The following is a 17,366-nucleotide window of genomic DNA, read 5'->3' on the forward strand; positions in this document are numbered from 1 at the left end:
GACTTACATTGTATGGACACAGACATTTCTCAAAATAATGTTTTTTTTAACAAAAAGCTGAATTATTTTTAAATTTCAATGGAGGTTAAAGAGAATGCAAATAAAGTTATAACAGACAACATCCAATGGACACAGACATTTCTCAAAATATAAGACTAAATAAAAAAACTTAAAAAGACACTTCACATTTAAGATTTTGAATTGTGGATTTAATCAAAAAGCCTTAAATAAAGTAACAAAAAACAATAATTGTTTACATTTCTATTTCAATTGAGGCTAAAGAGAATGCAAATAAAGTAATAAAAGACAACATTCTGATTGATCCATTTTTAATGGACACAATGTAAAATGTAAAACATCTCTTTAACTTCAATATACATACAGTAGCAAACAACACATACAGCAAATAAAGCACACCATGTTCTAGAAAATCATAACATATATTTATATAGATATGTAATTTCTGATATTTACATAATAACAGCTGAAATTTTCACAACATCTTTTTTCAAACAAACATAAACTGTAATTTCCTTCAATCATCTGCACAGTGAATACTTGCCAAACTGTAAATAATTTAATGTTGCTTTTAAACTCTGTCTGTTTCGGAGCAGTTGACCTATTTGTCAGATATGGTGACCCATACCCGAAATGTGACCCGTGCATTTAACCCATCCAGAGAGTAGTGGGCGGCTATCACTGCAGCGCCCGGGGAGCATGTAGGGTTAAGGTGCCTTGCTCAAGGGCAACTCAGTCGTTACCCACCGGTCCTGAGGATCGAACCTGGAACTTTCTGGTCACGAGTCCGACTCTCTAACCATTAGGCCGCGACTGCCCCTGCTGCTCTTATTGTGTTGGAATCGCTGTCCAAATCACAGTGTGACAGCATGGCTTACACTCTGCAGCACAAGAATGACTTATAAAGAACATGTCATGAATCATTATCGCCTTTGAAAAAAACCCTCCTGTTTTTCTTCAGTGTTTTATTTATAGTTTTCAGAATGTGCGGCAAGTGACCATTGCACTTGGAAGTAAAGGACTTTGAAGTTCATTGCACCTGCCTCGAGAGCACAGTGTATTACTTTCTTCATCTTTCTGTATCCCCACCTCACTTCCTGTCCATGCAGGAAGACACAACAGGGCAGTTCAAACAAAAACAACAGAATCAAAGACAAGACAGTGACATCATAGCGGTAGTGACAGAACCGTGTAGAGAACCACGAGAGGTCTTTTTTGTTGATATCAAATCCGAGAGCAACGGTTCCTTCCTTCAGTATCTTGGGATTGTCTTTATGCTCCATGTATTTGGATGAGGTGGGACACTGTCAGGACTCCTCTTTCACCTTCTTTTTTAAATGCTTCTTCAGAGTGTTCACAGCATCTTTCACAGAGTGGTAAAATATGTTCTTCACCTATACAATAAAGATGGATCACAGGATTAAACTATTACAGATGAACCAGACTTCATTTCACTCACTTTGTCCTGCTAACTAGACTTACAAAATACCAAAAAATAAGTTGTTAGCACTAAAAACAACAAATGCCACTGTTCATGGCATAAGCTCAACCTCAGCCAATCAGAGAACCTGTTTTGTGATTGATATACAGTTGGACCAACAAGATTTGATAGTGGGAGGTGTTACCAGGCATAATAGAGTACAAAATAGAAACCAAGCAGACAGCAAATGTTTAAGGTGATTGGAGCTGATGGGTGATTGTCACGAAACCTTGGCTTTCAAGATGTCAAACACTTGAATCAACACATTTTAAAGGCATTAAATCTAAGGTATGTCGTGTTGAAACTTCTTTAGCAATTTCTTTTTTCAAAATAAGGACGGAAAAATAAAGCCCAAAGCCTACGGTTTGTTACCGTAACGGCCTAAAAAGAGAGAAGCAAAAATGGCTCACCATCCTTTATAAATCATAACTACAATTACACATTAATTAAGTATATTTTCATAGAAACATTTTAATTGCATTTAATGTGGAAAACGATTTGTTATGGAAATGATAACCAATTTTGTGAATATTAACTTTTTTACTTTAAGAAATATAAAATAATCTTTTAACCTAGTAGCCATTTGGCAGGTACTGGCAGGTGTGTTACTTCAGACAAAAACAAGCATAACGTAAAACTCTGTAGGAGTCCTTAAATGTTACAGAGGATAAACAAATCAATCACGGACACTTCTGTTTTTTTTATTAAACATGAATAATATGTCAATGCGATGTTTTCTAGATTTATCAATTGAGATCATCTATCAAATGATTCTTTTGTAAATCTTAAAGTTATATCGAAACATCACATACTCAGACATAGCTGGACACGTTACGGTAATGAGATTTTCAGCAGAAAATTCAATAAAATACAAATTATTCATTCCTATAGTTAAGTAATTTTTTGTGCAAAGTTAAAAACTGAATTCTCTATACTATGATCATTTTTTAGTTTTAATGAATTGTTTTATATTTAAAATCATTCCTGCCATGTTTCAATGGTTTTGTGAGAATGACTCGACACAAGCCCGGATTTACATGGAAGGATTTCTTGTTGCTTTCCTATACTGTGCCTGCATAAGAGTGTATAAGAGTGTACTGTAGGTAACTAGGTCAGAGTGACAGATGAAAGTACCTGGAGTTTGTCCTCGTAGTTCACTTGGTCTTTGAGTGGCCGGAGCTCCTGGGTTAGGTAATACGAGTTGTGTGCATGTTCAGGGGACACAAAGTCCACATTCACTTGGATGCAGCTGTGAAGATTCATCACCTAGAAAACACATAGCGTGCAATAGTGAGCATAGTGAGCCCCTGCCAGAGTGAATTTCATTACACGCTTATCTGAATTTCAAGAGATAGCTTAAAGAATCTTGCGATACCTCCAGAGAGCTCTGGACAGATTGTATGTTATGGAGCTGAACGTGTGAAAGTACCTGATGCAGTGATCCAGCAGGGATGATAACAGCATCTCCATGGAACTGGAGGAGTGTACGGCTCTCCACGCCATGTTCCTCCTGCAGCCTCTGTCTTAGTCTGGGGCTCAAATACCAGCCCCCCTCACGCAGGGGATCTGCATCGCCATCCAGCTCCGAGTCGGAGTCCGCCTCTGGATCCGTTTCAGTCTGTTCGGCAGCAACCTACACAAATACAAAATCACAAAAATCATTATGTCTGTATTTATTGCATTTATTAAACCGGCTACATGACTCTAGTGAAGTTCTAGTATAGTTTTAATTTGATCTGGTCTAGGGAAAATAAAGAGCTGTGTGGTGGCAGCTGCATAAGAGCAAATGTTAGGTGCTAAATAAATATCACCTAAGGGGGCAAGTAAAAGGAAAAAAGTCAGGTGAAGTATGGTGTCCGGCAAAGCTCAGTCTTGGGTCTGTTTTAGGAAAGATAATTGATCATTTGCACGTTAAGTACACAAGGATGTACATCTTACTTTACCTTTTGAAGGAACTCCTGGATCTTCTGCATATCTTTACTTATGTAGATGTGCCACAGAGCGCCTGGAGTCTCATTTGGGTCTCCCAGTCGTTTCTTAATACTCTCATCCAGATCTTCTCCTTCTAAAAGGTTCAACACGCCTTACATACAAAGGGTTTACAACCGTATTAAAATAATGAAACCCTTTTCAGCTTATATTTGCAACATATATACTGATGTCCAACTATTGACTATTAAGTCATCTTAATGACTTAGTGAATCACTGATTCTTCTTTTATCAAATCTGCCACTTCCTGCAAACTTCAAAATAACGTCATATGCAAACTTACTTCATTAAAACTGATATTTTTTATGATAAGGGACATCAGTGTTACTTCGCCTTGCAATACCTGCTTTGGATGGAGCACTGTTTCCTTTGGCCACCCCAACATATACCAGAATACTCATGCTATCTGAGATTTCAACATGTAGATTACTGGTCCCAAAGTCTTGCTCTAGGCATGCTGTGACACCTGCACAAACACAGGAATGTCAGATCCGCTGTATAACAATGAGCACAGCAGCACCTTAAGGGAGGAAAGTGTACCGTGGGCGCAGCAGAGGCGAGGACCAAGGTCTGGTCGAATAAAGAAGGAGGGCAGGTGTGAGGCCAGGTTCAGGTGAGCCTCTGGGTCTGTGTACTCTGGTGCCGGCAAGGTCTTCATCACATCATGATATCTGAGATGGGTTAAAGCATCATCAATTCTTTAATATCACTTCATTTTACTCATTTTATTTTTATTTACAGGTCTGGATACAGTTGTCTTTAATGGATTTTAGACATTGAAACATCATTAGCAAGCATGATAAACAGACTCCACTATTTGAATAGAGGAAAAAACCACCTGTAGCTCAACTGGTCAAGCATGGTGCTAGAAACAACAAGGTCAAAGGATCAATTCCCAGGGAATATAAGAAGCGATAGCTGATAGAATGCATACTCTAAATGCATCATAAAATGTTATGCAAATGTTACACCTATCTCCCACTTCAATGACTTCATGACTAAGTGCTTGAGGTTCAGTCTCGAGTAGAGGTGTATTCAAATAGGGGTAAGACTGCATTTAAATTCAGGAAGTGTTAGTAGTGCAAAGTGGTACTCAATGCAAATCCAGCTAAGGTGTGGAAAACAATGTGTGTTCCAAATGTTTCCAAAGAGGCAGTACCTGGCAGGCATAAGGGCCAAAAACTCTTCCCCTGATGGCCAGTCTTTCAGTCTATATACCACCGGCTCACCCTTTTCAGACGTTGGCCTCTCTGCGGGTCACATACGGAAGCATGTTATTTAAATTACATTATGCTTGTTTATAGTTATATTTGATCAGCAAAGGCATGCTAAAGTGCATCACTCACTTGACACATCCTCAAAACCATCCCAGAACTCCTTAACCCTGGAGTTTGTAATGCTGCCATCTCTGCAGTTGTAGAGGTCACTATGAAGACTAGAGAACTCATGGCTGAAGTGCTCAGGCTTCCACAGGTTAGCATTCAAACTCTTGTGTAAGCCAGACACAAGCACTGGCTGAAGAGGGATAACACCGGTTTTAGTCACAACCATACAAACTCTCTTTTTATCATTTGAAATCTCTTGTGTCATAATTCTAAATGAGCTGGTCTCATTTTTACTGTATGTACACACTCAGTTAATACTCCTCTTACGTTAGCAATACGCACCTGCTCTTGTGTCCAGTTCTCTTTGAACAGCCTATGGTTGCCTTGGTGACGGTGATCTTTCAGCCAAAGCAGCCGGTAGTTTCCTAGCCAATCGTGAGGGACAGTGGCGTAGGGATCAGCCGATGGGCTTTCATCAAGCTTCACCCATTCCGGCCTCTGCCCCGCCTCGTCCTCTGGCAGCAAATCCTGATTTAGTCCCAACTTGGTCATCTTTGTAGCGGGAATCTTATTTTCTACTACAGAAGCGATTATGTCATCAAGGATGCTGGGCATGCAAGTGATCTGGGCCACCTAATGAATTATGAATGAAAAGATCAGACAAAGAGTTTAGTTATAGAACAGATTCATGAAAAGAAGAATTTGTGTGAGAACAAATATATCAAACCTGTTCGGAGTCATAAACTGGTGCAAAGGCACCTCCGGCAGACCCAAGGCGCAGCTTGCCGGCAGTGGAGGTCAAGAGGTCACGTAGTGTTGACCCTTGTTCTGTAGTGGTGGACTTCCTGTTAAGAGTTTCCACACCGTCACACTCTGCCTTCTCTAGGGGATATTTAAATACAGATAAATAAGAGAAGTACAACATATGAAATCAAAAGCACTGCTCTCAGGAGAGGTTTGTGACAGAATTGCTCAGAACTGTGGTTTAACCAGACGTGACAAGTATTTTCAGTTAAATGTATGTTTGACTGACAGCAGACTCCTGCTGGGAACCATCACACCTAATGTTCAGTACACAGCTATAGGGATCAGGATTTTGGTGTGAGGTGCTTTTTTAGAAGGCGGAGCTACCCAGCAGGATGTAGAGACAGGCAATGAAACCAGTCACTTGTATGTTTTGCTCGTGTCTGAAAATATTTCTGCGTTTTCTGCATGTGTGTGTGTTTGTGTGTGTTAATCCATCTCACCTCTTCTCTCCTGGTCTGCTCTCAGCACTGTGTGTTGTGTGTTTTTCTGCTGATCTAGGATCTGACGACTCTTCAAGTCACTCTGTTCTTTGTCTGAAAGCTTAACACCAAAACCTCTTTTATATGATGTTATATGAAAACTAAAATATGATAAAAGATACAAATATTCACATGCATCTAAAGGAACTGTGGCTGCACATGCGAAAGGTGAAGTCAAGTGTCTTACTGTTGAAAGTCCGTTGGTAGTGGCCATGCTGGGGTTGCGGGTTTTGTTGGCAGTGCAGGGACAGTGGGACGGGATTCCATACGTTTTCCCCATCGAGTGCATAGAGCTCTGCATGTCTGCCAACACTGACAGAAAAAGATTCATCATTCTTTAGCGCTCATTTTCATTTTATCAGCTTCCCAGTCAAGGGTCAAAGAGAACAGGATGTGATATATAGATTTGCACACAGGAATAAACAAACACACCGACACGCAATGCGTACCAGTTTCTGGGACAATCTGAGTAGGCATTAGGTTCTTCAGGTCATGGGGCTGATTTTTCACACAACGGACCCAAACATACAGCTCCTTATCTGAGAGAACAAGATGAAAAACTAGGACAAATATGCACCAAACCTGCACTAACCACCACAAAGCACCTCATCCTTGTCTAAACTGATGTTTTTAGTAAAGTATATGACGAGAAAGATAATTTTACTGTATTTGCAGGGCGTGGCTCACCTTTGGCTTTCTTCTTCTCACGGGCTTTGTAACAGTCCATGCACACAACAAAGCCACACTTGTGACACGCCCAGTGGATGTTGAAGAGAGTGGCCTCGCATGCATCACACATCTCCCTCACACCTCTCACTGCTCGCTTCCACATGACCTGAGCTGGAGAGACAGGAGAGCAAGGTGAAAAAGATAAAATCACAAGGAGTAAGAGCGTACAGACACACACGCACACTCGCAGACGTACTGTCTTTCTTGACCCAGGTGACGGCAGTGTTCTCAGTCTTTACGAGCTGGCAGAAGTTGTCTCCAATGAGCTTCAGGACGTATCTTGATGTTTCAAGGTCCATCTCTCCTCTCTCCCTGTCCTCCTTGTCCTCTGAGCTGCCTGTCCACACTGTAACCGCCTCTTCGTCTGTCTGCTTGGACACGGAGAACCCATCCACGCGGATGACGCCATTCTTACTGTATGACAGACTAAAAAGAAAAGGGAGAAAATATAATTGTATACCTATTTTCATTTCTGGTTGGGCAGATATATAACTAAAGTTCATTAAATGCATAATTTTTTTAAATTTTCTGTGATTAAACTGATAGATCATTATTTAATAGATCATAAAAAAGTATTTTGTATTTAATAATACGTTTAAAAAAAAATGTTTACAGTGAGAAATACTAAAAGACTAACCGCCTAAAGTAGTAAAATCGACAGAAGACTGGAGAGACGGCGGGCTCCTGAGCTTTGCGCGAACGATTCACGCGGCATTCTCTGCACTTCTGTACGTTGGGGCCGATCTCGCCACATGAGTCGTCCTGCAAGAAAGCTTCACCGGTTTGCTTAAGCTTCCTCACCTTCCGCCAGTCTTTCAGCACAGAGCGAGGGATGCCATCTGAAAAAAAACCAACAGCTGACCTGAGTAAATTTATATTCAGAGCATCGGTTTGGATATGCATGCTTTAAATTGCCAATGCGTTAATTCCCCTTTCTTAGACTTAGTATTTGCACATTCAACTTGTAACCGCTGACTTGGTACTTCCGCCTACATCAACATGATCTTTTCAACGTTTTTACGTTTTACGTGAAGTCATAAACCCGCATCGCATAACATAGCAAGGCGAGAATTTGTTATTCAGGTTTTTTGTCCTTAACCTCATTGTTAAGATATTTTTGCTTTTTTAAGCATTTATTATTTATTAACGCAAAAAAACTATCTTAGGTAATTTTGCTTCTAAAGTAAATGTATCTTGATTTAAGAATCTTTACTTTAAGAATATTTGAACTGCAAAAATCATAGAAAATAATCTTGTGCCGTGTATTTCTTAAAAATGTATTTTCTTTTTGTGAAAGTGTTATACCTACTGTTACACTTTATTGAAGAATATTTTCTTTAATACTAATCAAAAAGTCTTGAAATTGTATTAGTGGTCAAAAGTACCCTAGAACTTTTAGCTTTCCTAAATTGTTAAGGGTGGGTGATCCTGTCCAAAAAAATGTTTGTATGAAGGGTCTGAAAGACGATACCATAGTTACTCTCTTTCTTTTTGTACATGCTTCGAGAATAATTTAATGGATTTAGTTTGTTATTCATTACCTGGATTTATGAAACACATTCATGTGTTTGGAGGAGGTGTGGCTTTAGACGGCAAAAGAGTGTAGAATTATAATTTCAGTACAAGCAGGCTAAAATTAGCACCTTTCCAAATCATCCACCCCACCTTTAATGCTGGTTTGGAACAACTTAAGGGTGAGTAAATAATTACAGAATTTAAATTTTTAGGTGGAGTATCCCTTTAACATAGATGAGCATAACACACTGTTAATATGTGGAAACACTTACTGCTGTTAGACAGTCTTTGTTGAGTCTTGTCCTTTGAATTTTGCAAGGTGCCATCATGTTTACTCTCCTCATCCCCTTCATCTTCCTCTTCTGTTTTATTTCCTTCTTTCTTCTTCTGATGGTCAATCTGCTTTATTTTCAAAGAGGGTTTGAACTGTCGTTTAAACCTCTGTGCCGATCCTCCACTGTCACTCTTATCTCCAGAGTCCCCTTCACACTCACTGTTGTTGCTAGACTCTAATGGCCGCTTCTCCCCTCGTTTCTCTGAATTCATTAGCTTTTCATTAGACTCGTCCTCAAGAGAGGACTCCTTGCCCTCTAGCTTGCCATTCCTGTCCAGGACAGGTTTAACATCCTCCAATGATGAATTTTTGGGTGCCGTCACTGTCTCATTGACCATGACAGATATTTTGTTGTCTGTAGCACTACCATTAGACTTCCTGTCCAATGTTTTAGACTTTTTGCAATCTATGCAAGAATCTTTGTCGGACCAGTTATCCACCAGTCCATTCATCTCTTGTTTGATAGGAATGGATGTGTTTGTTGTGTTGGTTACCACTGTCTTGGTGCTATCTTCGATTTGAGAGGTTGAGCTGTTTCTGTCTTGCTCAGAATGGCGAGTCAGCCAGGCTTTTTTCAGTTTATGGTAGTTGCTGTGACTGGATTGAGCCGATTGGTTGGTTAGGGTTGAGGCGGGCAGGGTTACATTAGCGACTGAGCTTTGTTTGTTTGGAACTACAGAACTCGAAGTCCCTGATTCCAGTCTGGGACATTTAGAAGGAATGAGGTTTAATAAAGTCTCTTTTTCCAAAACATGTGCAGAACACACAGGGTGAGAAGTGATTGTAATGTAAGACCCACTGTTTAAAAGTTGTGAGACTTGATCAATAGCATTTGATGAATGGGTAGTGTGTTGAGGGTGAATCATATGTGTGTTGAGTCTCGATTCGACAGCAGCTCTGTGTTTTTTCAGGTGAGGAAAGTCTCTAGACAGGCAAAAGGAAGACGGAGAGGCCTCGATCTTGGGTTGAACAACCACACTGTCTTTTCTCTTACAGTGTTCTACAACAAGATCCATTCTGGAGTGTGTGGCATCCGTGTTTGCAGGATGGTGCGTCACTGAGCAATTTGATTGAACTTGGTTGTGAATAGGTTTGGTGGCCATGTTTATGGGTGTGCCGAGATCCACTTTTGGTGCCGTCATGTTGATAGGATGTACCGTATCAAGAGGTGTCCACAGGACACCTCTCTTTTGGTGAACACCTCCATCCTTAAAATGTGGGTTGGACGGACTTTCAAATGGTTTCACGTGACCACAATGCATCTTTGAAATGGTGCTGTCGGAGACTGTGTAATTTATTGCTGTATGCATGTGGCTTGTTGGTCTTACGATGACTGATGCCGTCACTGAATGTGGTCTGACCACACCGCCATTGGTGTGCCCTTTTTCTCCTCCCCTTTGTGCATCGTAAGCTGGTGATGTAATTTTTTCAGTCCTGGGCTTCTTCCCGTCTACTGCACCATTTCTGAATTCAGGTAGCAAAGTGGGCGGCCTCTGTTGCTTCTGACCCTTACCAGACAAACTCATTGGCTGAATCGGTGTGAGGGTAGGTGGAGACAATCTGCTGTGTCCAGAGTCTTTAGGAGCTACGACCGGTGGTGCCGGAGGGTGGAAAATGGGGGCTCGGTGGAGTAAAGGCACGCTGCAGTTGGAAGAGGAGATAGAAATGAGAGATGAGCCTGACCCTCTTCTATCCATAGCTGAAACCTCCATGGATACCACGGATGAGGCCTTTTGAGCAAGTTGCTCTGTGATCTTTCCCAGGAGACCTTCTTCTTTCTCATGGTGGCGTTTTACAAGAGGTAGAGGTCTGACTCTGATTGAGCTCTGTGAACTGGTTGGATTCATGACAGAGGCTACGGTATCGTTAGCACTGAGTCTGTCATAGAGTTCTTTACTAGCTGGTGCTCGTCGCTGTGGTGGTTTGTTCTCCACGCTGTTGGAAAGAGAGGTGTAGTAGCTGTTTTGAGTGAGGGTTGGCGTGGGATCCGCAGACTGCGGCCGGGGAGGTATAGCATGTCTGAAGGCATGCACATCTCGCTCTCTTTCTCTCTCCCTATCCAACTCTTTCTCCCTCTCCTTGAAAGGAAAGGGAGATGTGGGGCTTCTAGAGTATCGCGGATTCCTGTCTGATGCCAGTTTAGCGGTGAATGGTGCTACATCAATGCTCTCCTGAAGAATACGCCGGTTCTCTTCTTGGTAGCAGTTGGGTCTCTCACCTGTAAGATCATTAACAACAAGGGACTGTTTGGTTCGACTGGGGGGCGACTCAAGGGCGACTGGGCAGTAAGACACACTGTTTTTTCCAACTGTTGCACGGACCCGCTCCTGCTTGAACTTGAGGTGAGTTCTCTCGTTGGTGGCTCTTCTCTCTAAATCTCTAGAAACAAGAACCGCAAGTATGAATATAGAAGAACTTATTGGAGATCAATATCATTGCTTAGAATGTCCCATTTTTAAGGGTTAATTTACCAAAAAGTTAATGTTCTGTCATCATTTACGGGACTAACATTCATGTGGTTTCAAACCTGTATGATATTTTTTCCATGGAACAAAAGAACAATGAGATTTAAGAGCTATGTCGAAAGGGATGATTTTTAGCAATTCACCATTTTTGTTTCAATCTGTTTCGATGACACTAACAGAACTAGCACCAATCCTAATCAGCTTTCATTGTTCACTAAAGACCAGCAAAGACATTCTTCAAAAGTGGGTAGGCTACATTTACAATTTTGAATTTCTGAATGAATTTTTGACAAAAGTACAACTAAAAAGTTGTAAAGACTGCAACAGTGAGCTGTAAACTTACTCTGTGGTTTTAGAAGAGGGTGTGCAAGGTTGAGCATTCCTAGAGACTCTCTGAGGGTCAACGCTGGAGGGTCGCACCGGCTTTGGGGTCTGTAACCCTTGAGTGTCTACACTAGTAACAGGGGTGGGCTGAGGAAGCCAAGGACACGGTGTGTTCTGTTAACACACAAAGAAACACTTCAGAAGTCGGAAAAAAATCAATATATCAAGAACATCAAAGCTCAAGGGACATACAAAAATACTGTAGAACAACACATACAGAAATAATTTGATATCCATGACACATGTAAAGATGAACAGTGAGTTACGACTGAAGAGTCTCCTTACACCACATGAACAAAACACGAGTGACGGAGGGCTTTTAATGCCTAGATGACTTTCATTCAGTTCATCGCTTATCTCACACCTTACTGTCTTAATTTTCTCGTTCCTTAGACTTCGATACCTTTGTATTGAAGAAGCCAGTCAAAATTCACAAATCACTGCAATATAAATTAATAAAACTGTAGCAATACTTGTTATCTGCGCTTACAAACTAAACCAGACCATTTTACAAAACCATTAGTCTCATGTATTACTTCCTTACAATCTCATGATGATGATATCCACTATGATCATAGCAGAATTAGTTGGAGGAGAGCTCTCTTCCAGTATACAAACCTCAGGGGACACACTCCATTCCGGGCCTTGACGTCTCGCTAACAATCTGAGGTTTAAATAGGATCTCAGGTGCACCATAACAACTACGCAAATATGATTATCTGTCAACACAACATCAAGAGTAATAATCCCCTATAACAAATGTGTTGCCTATACATTTTTTAAGTCAGTATGAAAATATGAAGCATGAAACACGACATTTAAGAATTGGGAAACAAAAACTTGATTTTATCCATTAGGAATCTATTTAAGAAGTTGCTGCTACATACCAGACAAAAGTTGTTGAAACAAGAAATTACGCGTTGCTTAAAGATTACAACGAACACTTGTGTCTTTAAAATAATGTGCACTGATAAAACACATACAATAAAACCAGAAATCTGTATTAAACATTAAACAAGTTTCTTAGGTTTAATATATTGACTGAATCCAGGATCTGGTATTCATTGTTGAGTCTTCCTGCCTGACTCTGCCTTAACATGTGCATGACAGAAGTATAAAGTAAGGAAACTCACCCTCCTCACGCTGCTGTCAGAGATGCCAGCGCTGTCAGGGTGTGCCCATTTAGAGGCTGGCAAGCCCAGTCCGCCGTAACAGTGGGCTCCATTGGGGAATGGAGGCCACAGGAGGGGATAGAGGCCAAGCGATGCCAGAGGCGCTGTGCTGGAGGTCTGACCCAGGAGAGATGGGTTGCCCGGAAGGGCCAAATGATGGTGGGCAAGTCCCATGGCTCCGATACGAGGGTGGCCGGCTAAGAGTGCTGCAGACGATGGGAGGGCAGGCAAGAGGGAGGGGAGAAGGTGTGGGGGAGGGATGGTGGAGTGGGGCGTGCTTATGGAGCACAGAGGAGGTTGGGAGTGGAGAGGAAGGGGAGAGAGGTGTGCCGGGTGAGGGGGGGGACTTAGCAGTTTGCTGTGGGAGATAGCAGGAGTAAGACTGGGAGAGCTGGAGGAGGGAGATGGGGTCTTAATGTGGTGTTTGGGGTTTGGGGGTGTGTGAGTGGGCTGGATGTAGGTGGGGTGGGTTTCCAGCTCTACGCTTACTAGTGCAGGGTCTCTGTAGACAGTGAAGGGCTCCTTCCTGTCGACAATAAGTGGACTTTTGGTTGACTTATCAGGGGTGGAAGTGTGATTGGGTGTACGGGGACGTGAATTGGGTGGTGTTCTGGATCGAATTGCGGTTGGAGAAGGGATCTGTGTCAGAATGGGAGCTATGGAGCAGGTCATTTTGGGACTGGGTGCCATTTTAAGGCTTGTGGGAGTTCTGTCCATGGCGGATTTAGTTCTAGGAGAGCCCTCCTTCAATTGGCCTATGTCTAATGTTGCAGTTTGTTTTTGTCTAGAAGTCTCCTTTACAGTTTGAGGTTTGGATATCATCTCTGGAGAGGAGCAAGGATTGGTGTGTGCACTGAGCTTTTGGGACATTTCTGATGACACTGTAGGTCCATATTCTGTGTGTATGGCAGCTGGTGGGCGAGTGGGTTTAGAATCCACATGATCAGTTTTGTTAGGTATGATGTGAGAATAAGGCGGTACTCCTCTAGGTCCTTCTTCCACCGAGACTGTGGAGTCACTGCTGGCTGTGATGGGTTCTGAATGGGTTAATTCTGATCTTCTGACCTCTGATTGGCTAAACTCTGACCCACTTGCCTCTGTGTGGGTGAACTCTGAGCCTCTGGCTTCCGGATCACAAGTTGACATCTCCTGCTCCCCTTCCGCTCCTTCACACTCTAGAGGTGATGTGTGGAGAAGCACACATGTGGTCTCCATGGAGACCAGCCGCTCAGTCTCTTGAGATGCCAGCAGTGCAGACACAGCCTCCGAGTCCTCCCAAGATGCTCCCTCACTTCTATCCTCAATTTCTGCCATTGTTCCATCACTTTTCTTCTCTGCTTTTCCACTACTGGTTGCAGTCGTATGTTCAGGTGCATCTGTGCTTCTGAATGCACCATTGTAGGAAACACCAGGTGAATGGGACTCAGACGCTTTTCCCGATTTCTGACCTTCATTCTCACCTATTTGGCTGGGAGAAGGTTCCCTGCCTTTGTGGGAGGGATGAATTTCACAGTCCAATGGCCTCTTTGAAGTGTAATGCTGTTTCAGCTTTCTCTTTGATCCTGAATCCGAGGATGAATCTTGAACTCTGCAGCTGGAATTTTCAGAATCGCTGTTCTCAGACAGGTCGGACACGCTGCCTGCTTTCAACCTCTTCATCCCGCATCTGTTCCTTTCCTTTTCATCTATCTCCTCCTCTTCTTTCCTCCTTTTCCTCTCACAATGACTGTTTCTGGATTTGGAAAAATCTAGGAATGCCAAAAAACATATATAAATAAATCTAAATTGATTTTCCTAACATAAGAGATTATGTTATATAGTTTGTAAGACTGAGCACTTTGTAACAAGCGAACGCCATACATCTCGATCAAGCTAATTTAATTTAATAGAGGGAGCTCTTAATATTGTCATAATCATTAGCCAAAGCTGCAGCTCACCTTCTCTCCCTTCATCACTTTTCTTATCTTCCTGCATAACTTCTTTCTCTTCCTTCATGCTGCAGTTCTGTATGCACAGCTCAGACTGCTGCTGTACTTGCTTGGAGCTGCACACCTTCAGCAGCAAGGAAAGAAAGAATGTGTTTTTACACCAGAAAATGTACAGTATGAATTCACAGCAGATGTTGTCATGCATTTCTGTGAGTGTGTTTTTACCTGGTCAGTTGCTGTAGTGTTGCTTGATCTGTTTCCTGTCCCCTAAAAGGAAATTGAAAAGATAAAGATCAAAGTACACATCAGTTTTACACATTTTTACATTTTGAATCTTTGCTCTCATAATAGCTTAACACACAAACATATTTATTTGGTGTCTAAATGGGGACAGTAACACTAAATCACATTCTAGCCCTATAACACCATTAAATATAAAACTATAAAAATGTACTTTAATAAAATGTACATGTATTTTTATAAAAAAGTATCATACAGCTTAGTGTTTATACACACGAACAAAGTGATGGTTTAACTCACAAGAAATATCCTATTGATCCTGGCGATCTGAGATTTGCATTTTGTGTTTTCCCCCATCAGCGAGGAGTGAGGGATATCATCTAATAGCGTCATCTGAACCAGCAACGGATCTAAATTCACAATTTCTCCAACCTTTGAAAGCAAAAAATGTAAACCAAGGCAATAAAATCATGCATCCTCTTAGTTCAGGCAGGTCACGTCAGTCAAGCTTGCATCAGCTGACAGTCAGTTGTTTACTGACGCGTACCAATCCAATTCTGACACACATCATAGCGGTTCATTTAAATCCCTGTTCATTCTGCCACCAACCTATTGCTAAGCGGCATGCTGAATTTAACTCCCCCCTCCATCCCCAACTCCACAATAACTATTTATACATTATCTGTGGATAAAGTAGATTTGTCTTGTGATTGTTTTTGTTATAACCCTAGTTGTTATTTTGTTATTTGTATAATTATTGGATCTGTTCTGTTACCCCAGGTGTTTGACTTGATTCTCTCCCCGCTCTGTTCAGGAATTAATGCATGGATGGGGGTGGGGAGTTTGCCCAGAATAGAACCATACCACCAACATCAACAAATTGTATTATTATTTGATAAAATGGTTATTTGACGAAAGTAGAACTGACTGAAATATTACGCTCACACATCTTTCCAAATGCATATTTTTATTAAATGCATGTGTGTGTCGTTTTACCTGGTCGGTCATGACAGACACGGTTCTGTTGGTTTGGTCATGGTGTGTGATAACTCCAGACAGCCACTGGGTTTTAAAGTCTTTTCTGAAAACCTTCACTCTCAGACCCTTTAGAGAACAAGCACCTGTCGCACAACAAACAACCACAGTTCTCATGCCACACTTAAAACCATAAACATGCAGTTGTTACAGATTCTTTAAAACGTTTTGTTGATGTAACCTAATCCAGTCAGATTATTCATGTTTATTCATAAAAAAAATTATTGTCTTGATAGACAATTTCTTTACATTGTAACAACACGTTTAAGTCATACATCAGGGTAGCTGTCTATCACGGGGGTTTATAGATTTAGTAGATTCCAAGCAACGTCTCAGCGTTAATCAAGACGCAAAATATGCAAAATTCTCTGTGTACTCTGGCAGGTAAAACACGCTGAGCAAACATGTCAACATGGCTTCAAAAAGTTGACTCTGAGCTGATCTGTGTTATCCAAACATACAGCATAAACCTCCTTATCATTTAGCACTAACACAGAACAAACACTGAATCACAGTATCTTTCCACTGGATACCTTTCTGAAGAATGTTCTGGAAATGGTTCTGTTTGAGCCAGGCCTGGATCTGTTCCTGCACAGATGGATCATCTCTCACAGCTGGATTTCCACTGTCCACTTCATCCTTTAACAGCACAACATCACAGTGCGTATAAATGTCAAGCTTTAGAGGGAACTTTTGTTTTGTGAAAATGTGAAAATTTCTTTCAGACTTTTTTCAGTGGAGCAGAATCTAAAGACTATGTCTGCTATGATCTGTCAGAATCCTCCATAAAAAGACACATGAAGAAAAGATGATGGAAAGCAACTGTTTAAGATCAGACAGCTTCAGAAGGGGGAGGGGAATCTGGGAGGCGGTGTAAACACAGACTCACTATTACACACAGCATTACTCATCTATCCACACAATAGACACGCTCTTTACTGCACACACACATACATACACAGAACTGAAAATTATGTAACAATTGTGTGAGAGGGATATTTAAGCCGACCTCTAGCTGAACTCCCAAAATGTCTGCATATTACATGCACACACATTACATGAAAATCACATAACAATTACATGTCATTGAAAAAACATGACATCACACATCTCTCTCTCATTTTCTTTTCACTTTTATCTAACACATAAAGAAGTCCTTACACACATGTAAACACAATACCCATGCACACTTTATTTCTCTCTATCTCTCTCTTTGGCATTTACGTTTTAAAATGTTTTTCTCTGGGGTTAATGCTTATCTATTGCTTTAAGAGTAAGCAGGTCTATGACACTATTACCCTTTCAATTTATGTGTCTGAGTACCAAAATAATGATTTGTTTATTGTTATTATCATTATACAAATATGTATAATTCGTATTATAACTATACACATAGAGTAAATATATATAAATATTCATTAGTAATGATCACTTATCATTAAATATGATAATTACTTTGGAAAAAC

At 41.1% G+C, this 17,366-nt stretch overlaps 1 protein-coding gene across 1 annotated transcript in view; it reads right to left on the minus strand.

Annotated features, from left to right (window-relative positions):
* Window positions 1–190: 190 nt before the first annotated feature.
* jmjd1ca (jumonji domain containing 1Ca) overlaps window positions 191–17,366 on the minus strand; it is a 38,687-nt gene continuing 21,511 nt past the window's right edge. The window contains exons 4-27 of the mRNA XM_079458850.1: window positions 16,434–16,539; window positions 15,862–15,986; window positions 15,166–15,297; window positions 14,851–14,892; window positions 14,635–14,749; window positions 12,659–14,445; window positions 11,485–11,639; window positions 8,615–11,055; window positions 7,465–7,666; window positions 7,024–7,253; window positions 6,786–6,938; window positions 6,548–6,637; window positions 6,286–6,410; window positions 6,060–6,159; window positions 5,540–5,694; window positions 5,155–5,445; window positions 4,834–5,002; window positions 4,647–4,737; window positions 4,028–4,158; window positions 3,831–3,953; window positions 3,442–3,581; window positions 2,928–3,131; window positions 2,633–2,764; window positions 191–1,412 (exon numbers count right to left, since the gene is read on the minus strand). Of these exons, the coding sequence (XP_079314976.1) occupies window positions 1,326–1,412; window positions 2,633–2,764; window positions 2,928–3,131; window positions 3,442–3,581; window positions 3,831–3,953; window positions 4,028–4,158; window positions 4,647–4,737; window positions 4,834–5,002; window positions 5,155–5,445; window positions 5,540–5,694; window positions 6,060–6,159; window positions 6,286–6,410; window positions 6,548–6,637; window positions 6,786–6,938; window positions 7,024–7,253; window positions 7,465–7,666; window positions 8,615–11,055; window positions 11,485–11,639; window positions 12,659–14,445; window positions 14,635–14,749; window positions 14,851–14,892; window positions 15,166–15,297; window positions 15,862–15,986; window positions 16,434–16,539 (7,326 nt within the window). The 3' untranslated portion in view covers window positions 191–1,325. The remainder of the gene's footprint in view (window positions 1,413–2,632; window positions 2,765–2,927; window positions 3,132–3,441; window positions 3,582–3,830; window positions 3,954–4,027; window positions 4,159–4,646; window positions 4,738–4,833; window positions 5,003–5,154; window positions 5,446–5,539; window positions 5,695–6,059; window positions 6,160–6,285; window positions 6,411–6,547; window positions 6,638–6,785; window positions 6,939–7,023; window positions 7,254–7,464; window positions 7,667–8,614; window positions 11,056–11,484; window positions 11,640–12,658; window positions 14,446–14,634; window positions 14,750–14,850; window positions 14,893–15,165; window positions 15,298–15,861; window positions 15,987–16,433; window positions 16,540–17,366) is intronic.

Source organism: Barbatula barbatula, assembly GCF_947034865.1.
Source record: "Barbatula barbatula genome assembly, chromosome: 6".
Taxonomy (NCBI): Eukaryota; Metazoa; Chordata; class Actinopteri; order Cypriniformes; family Nemacheilidae; genus Barbatula; species Barbatula barbatula.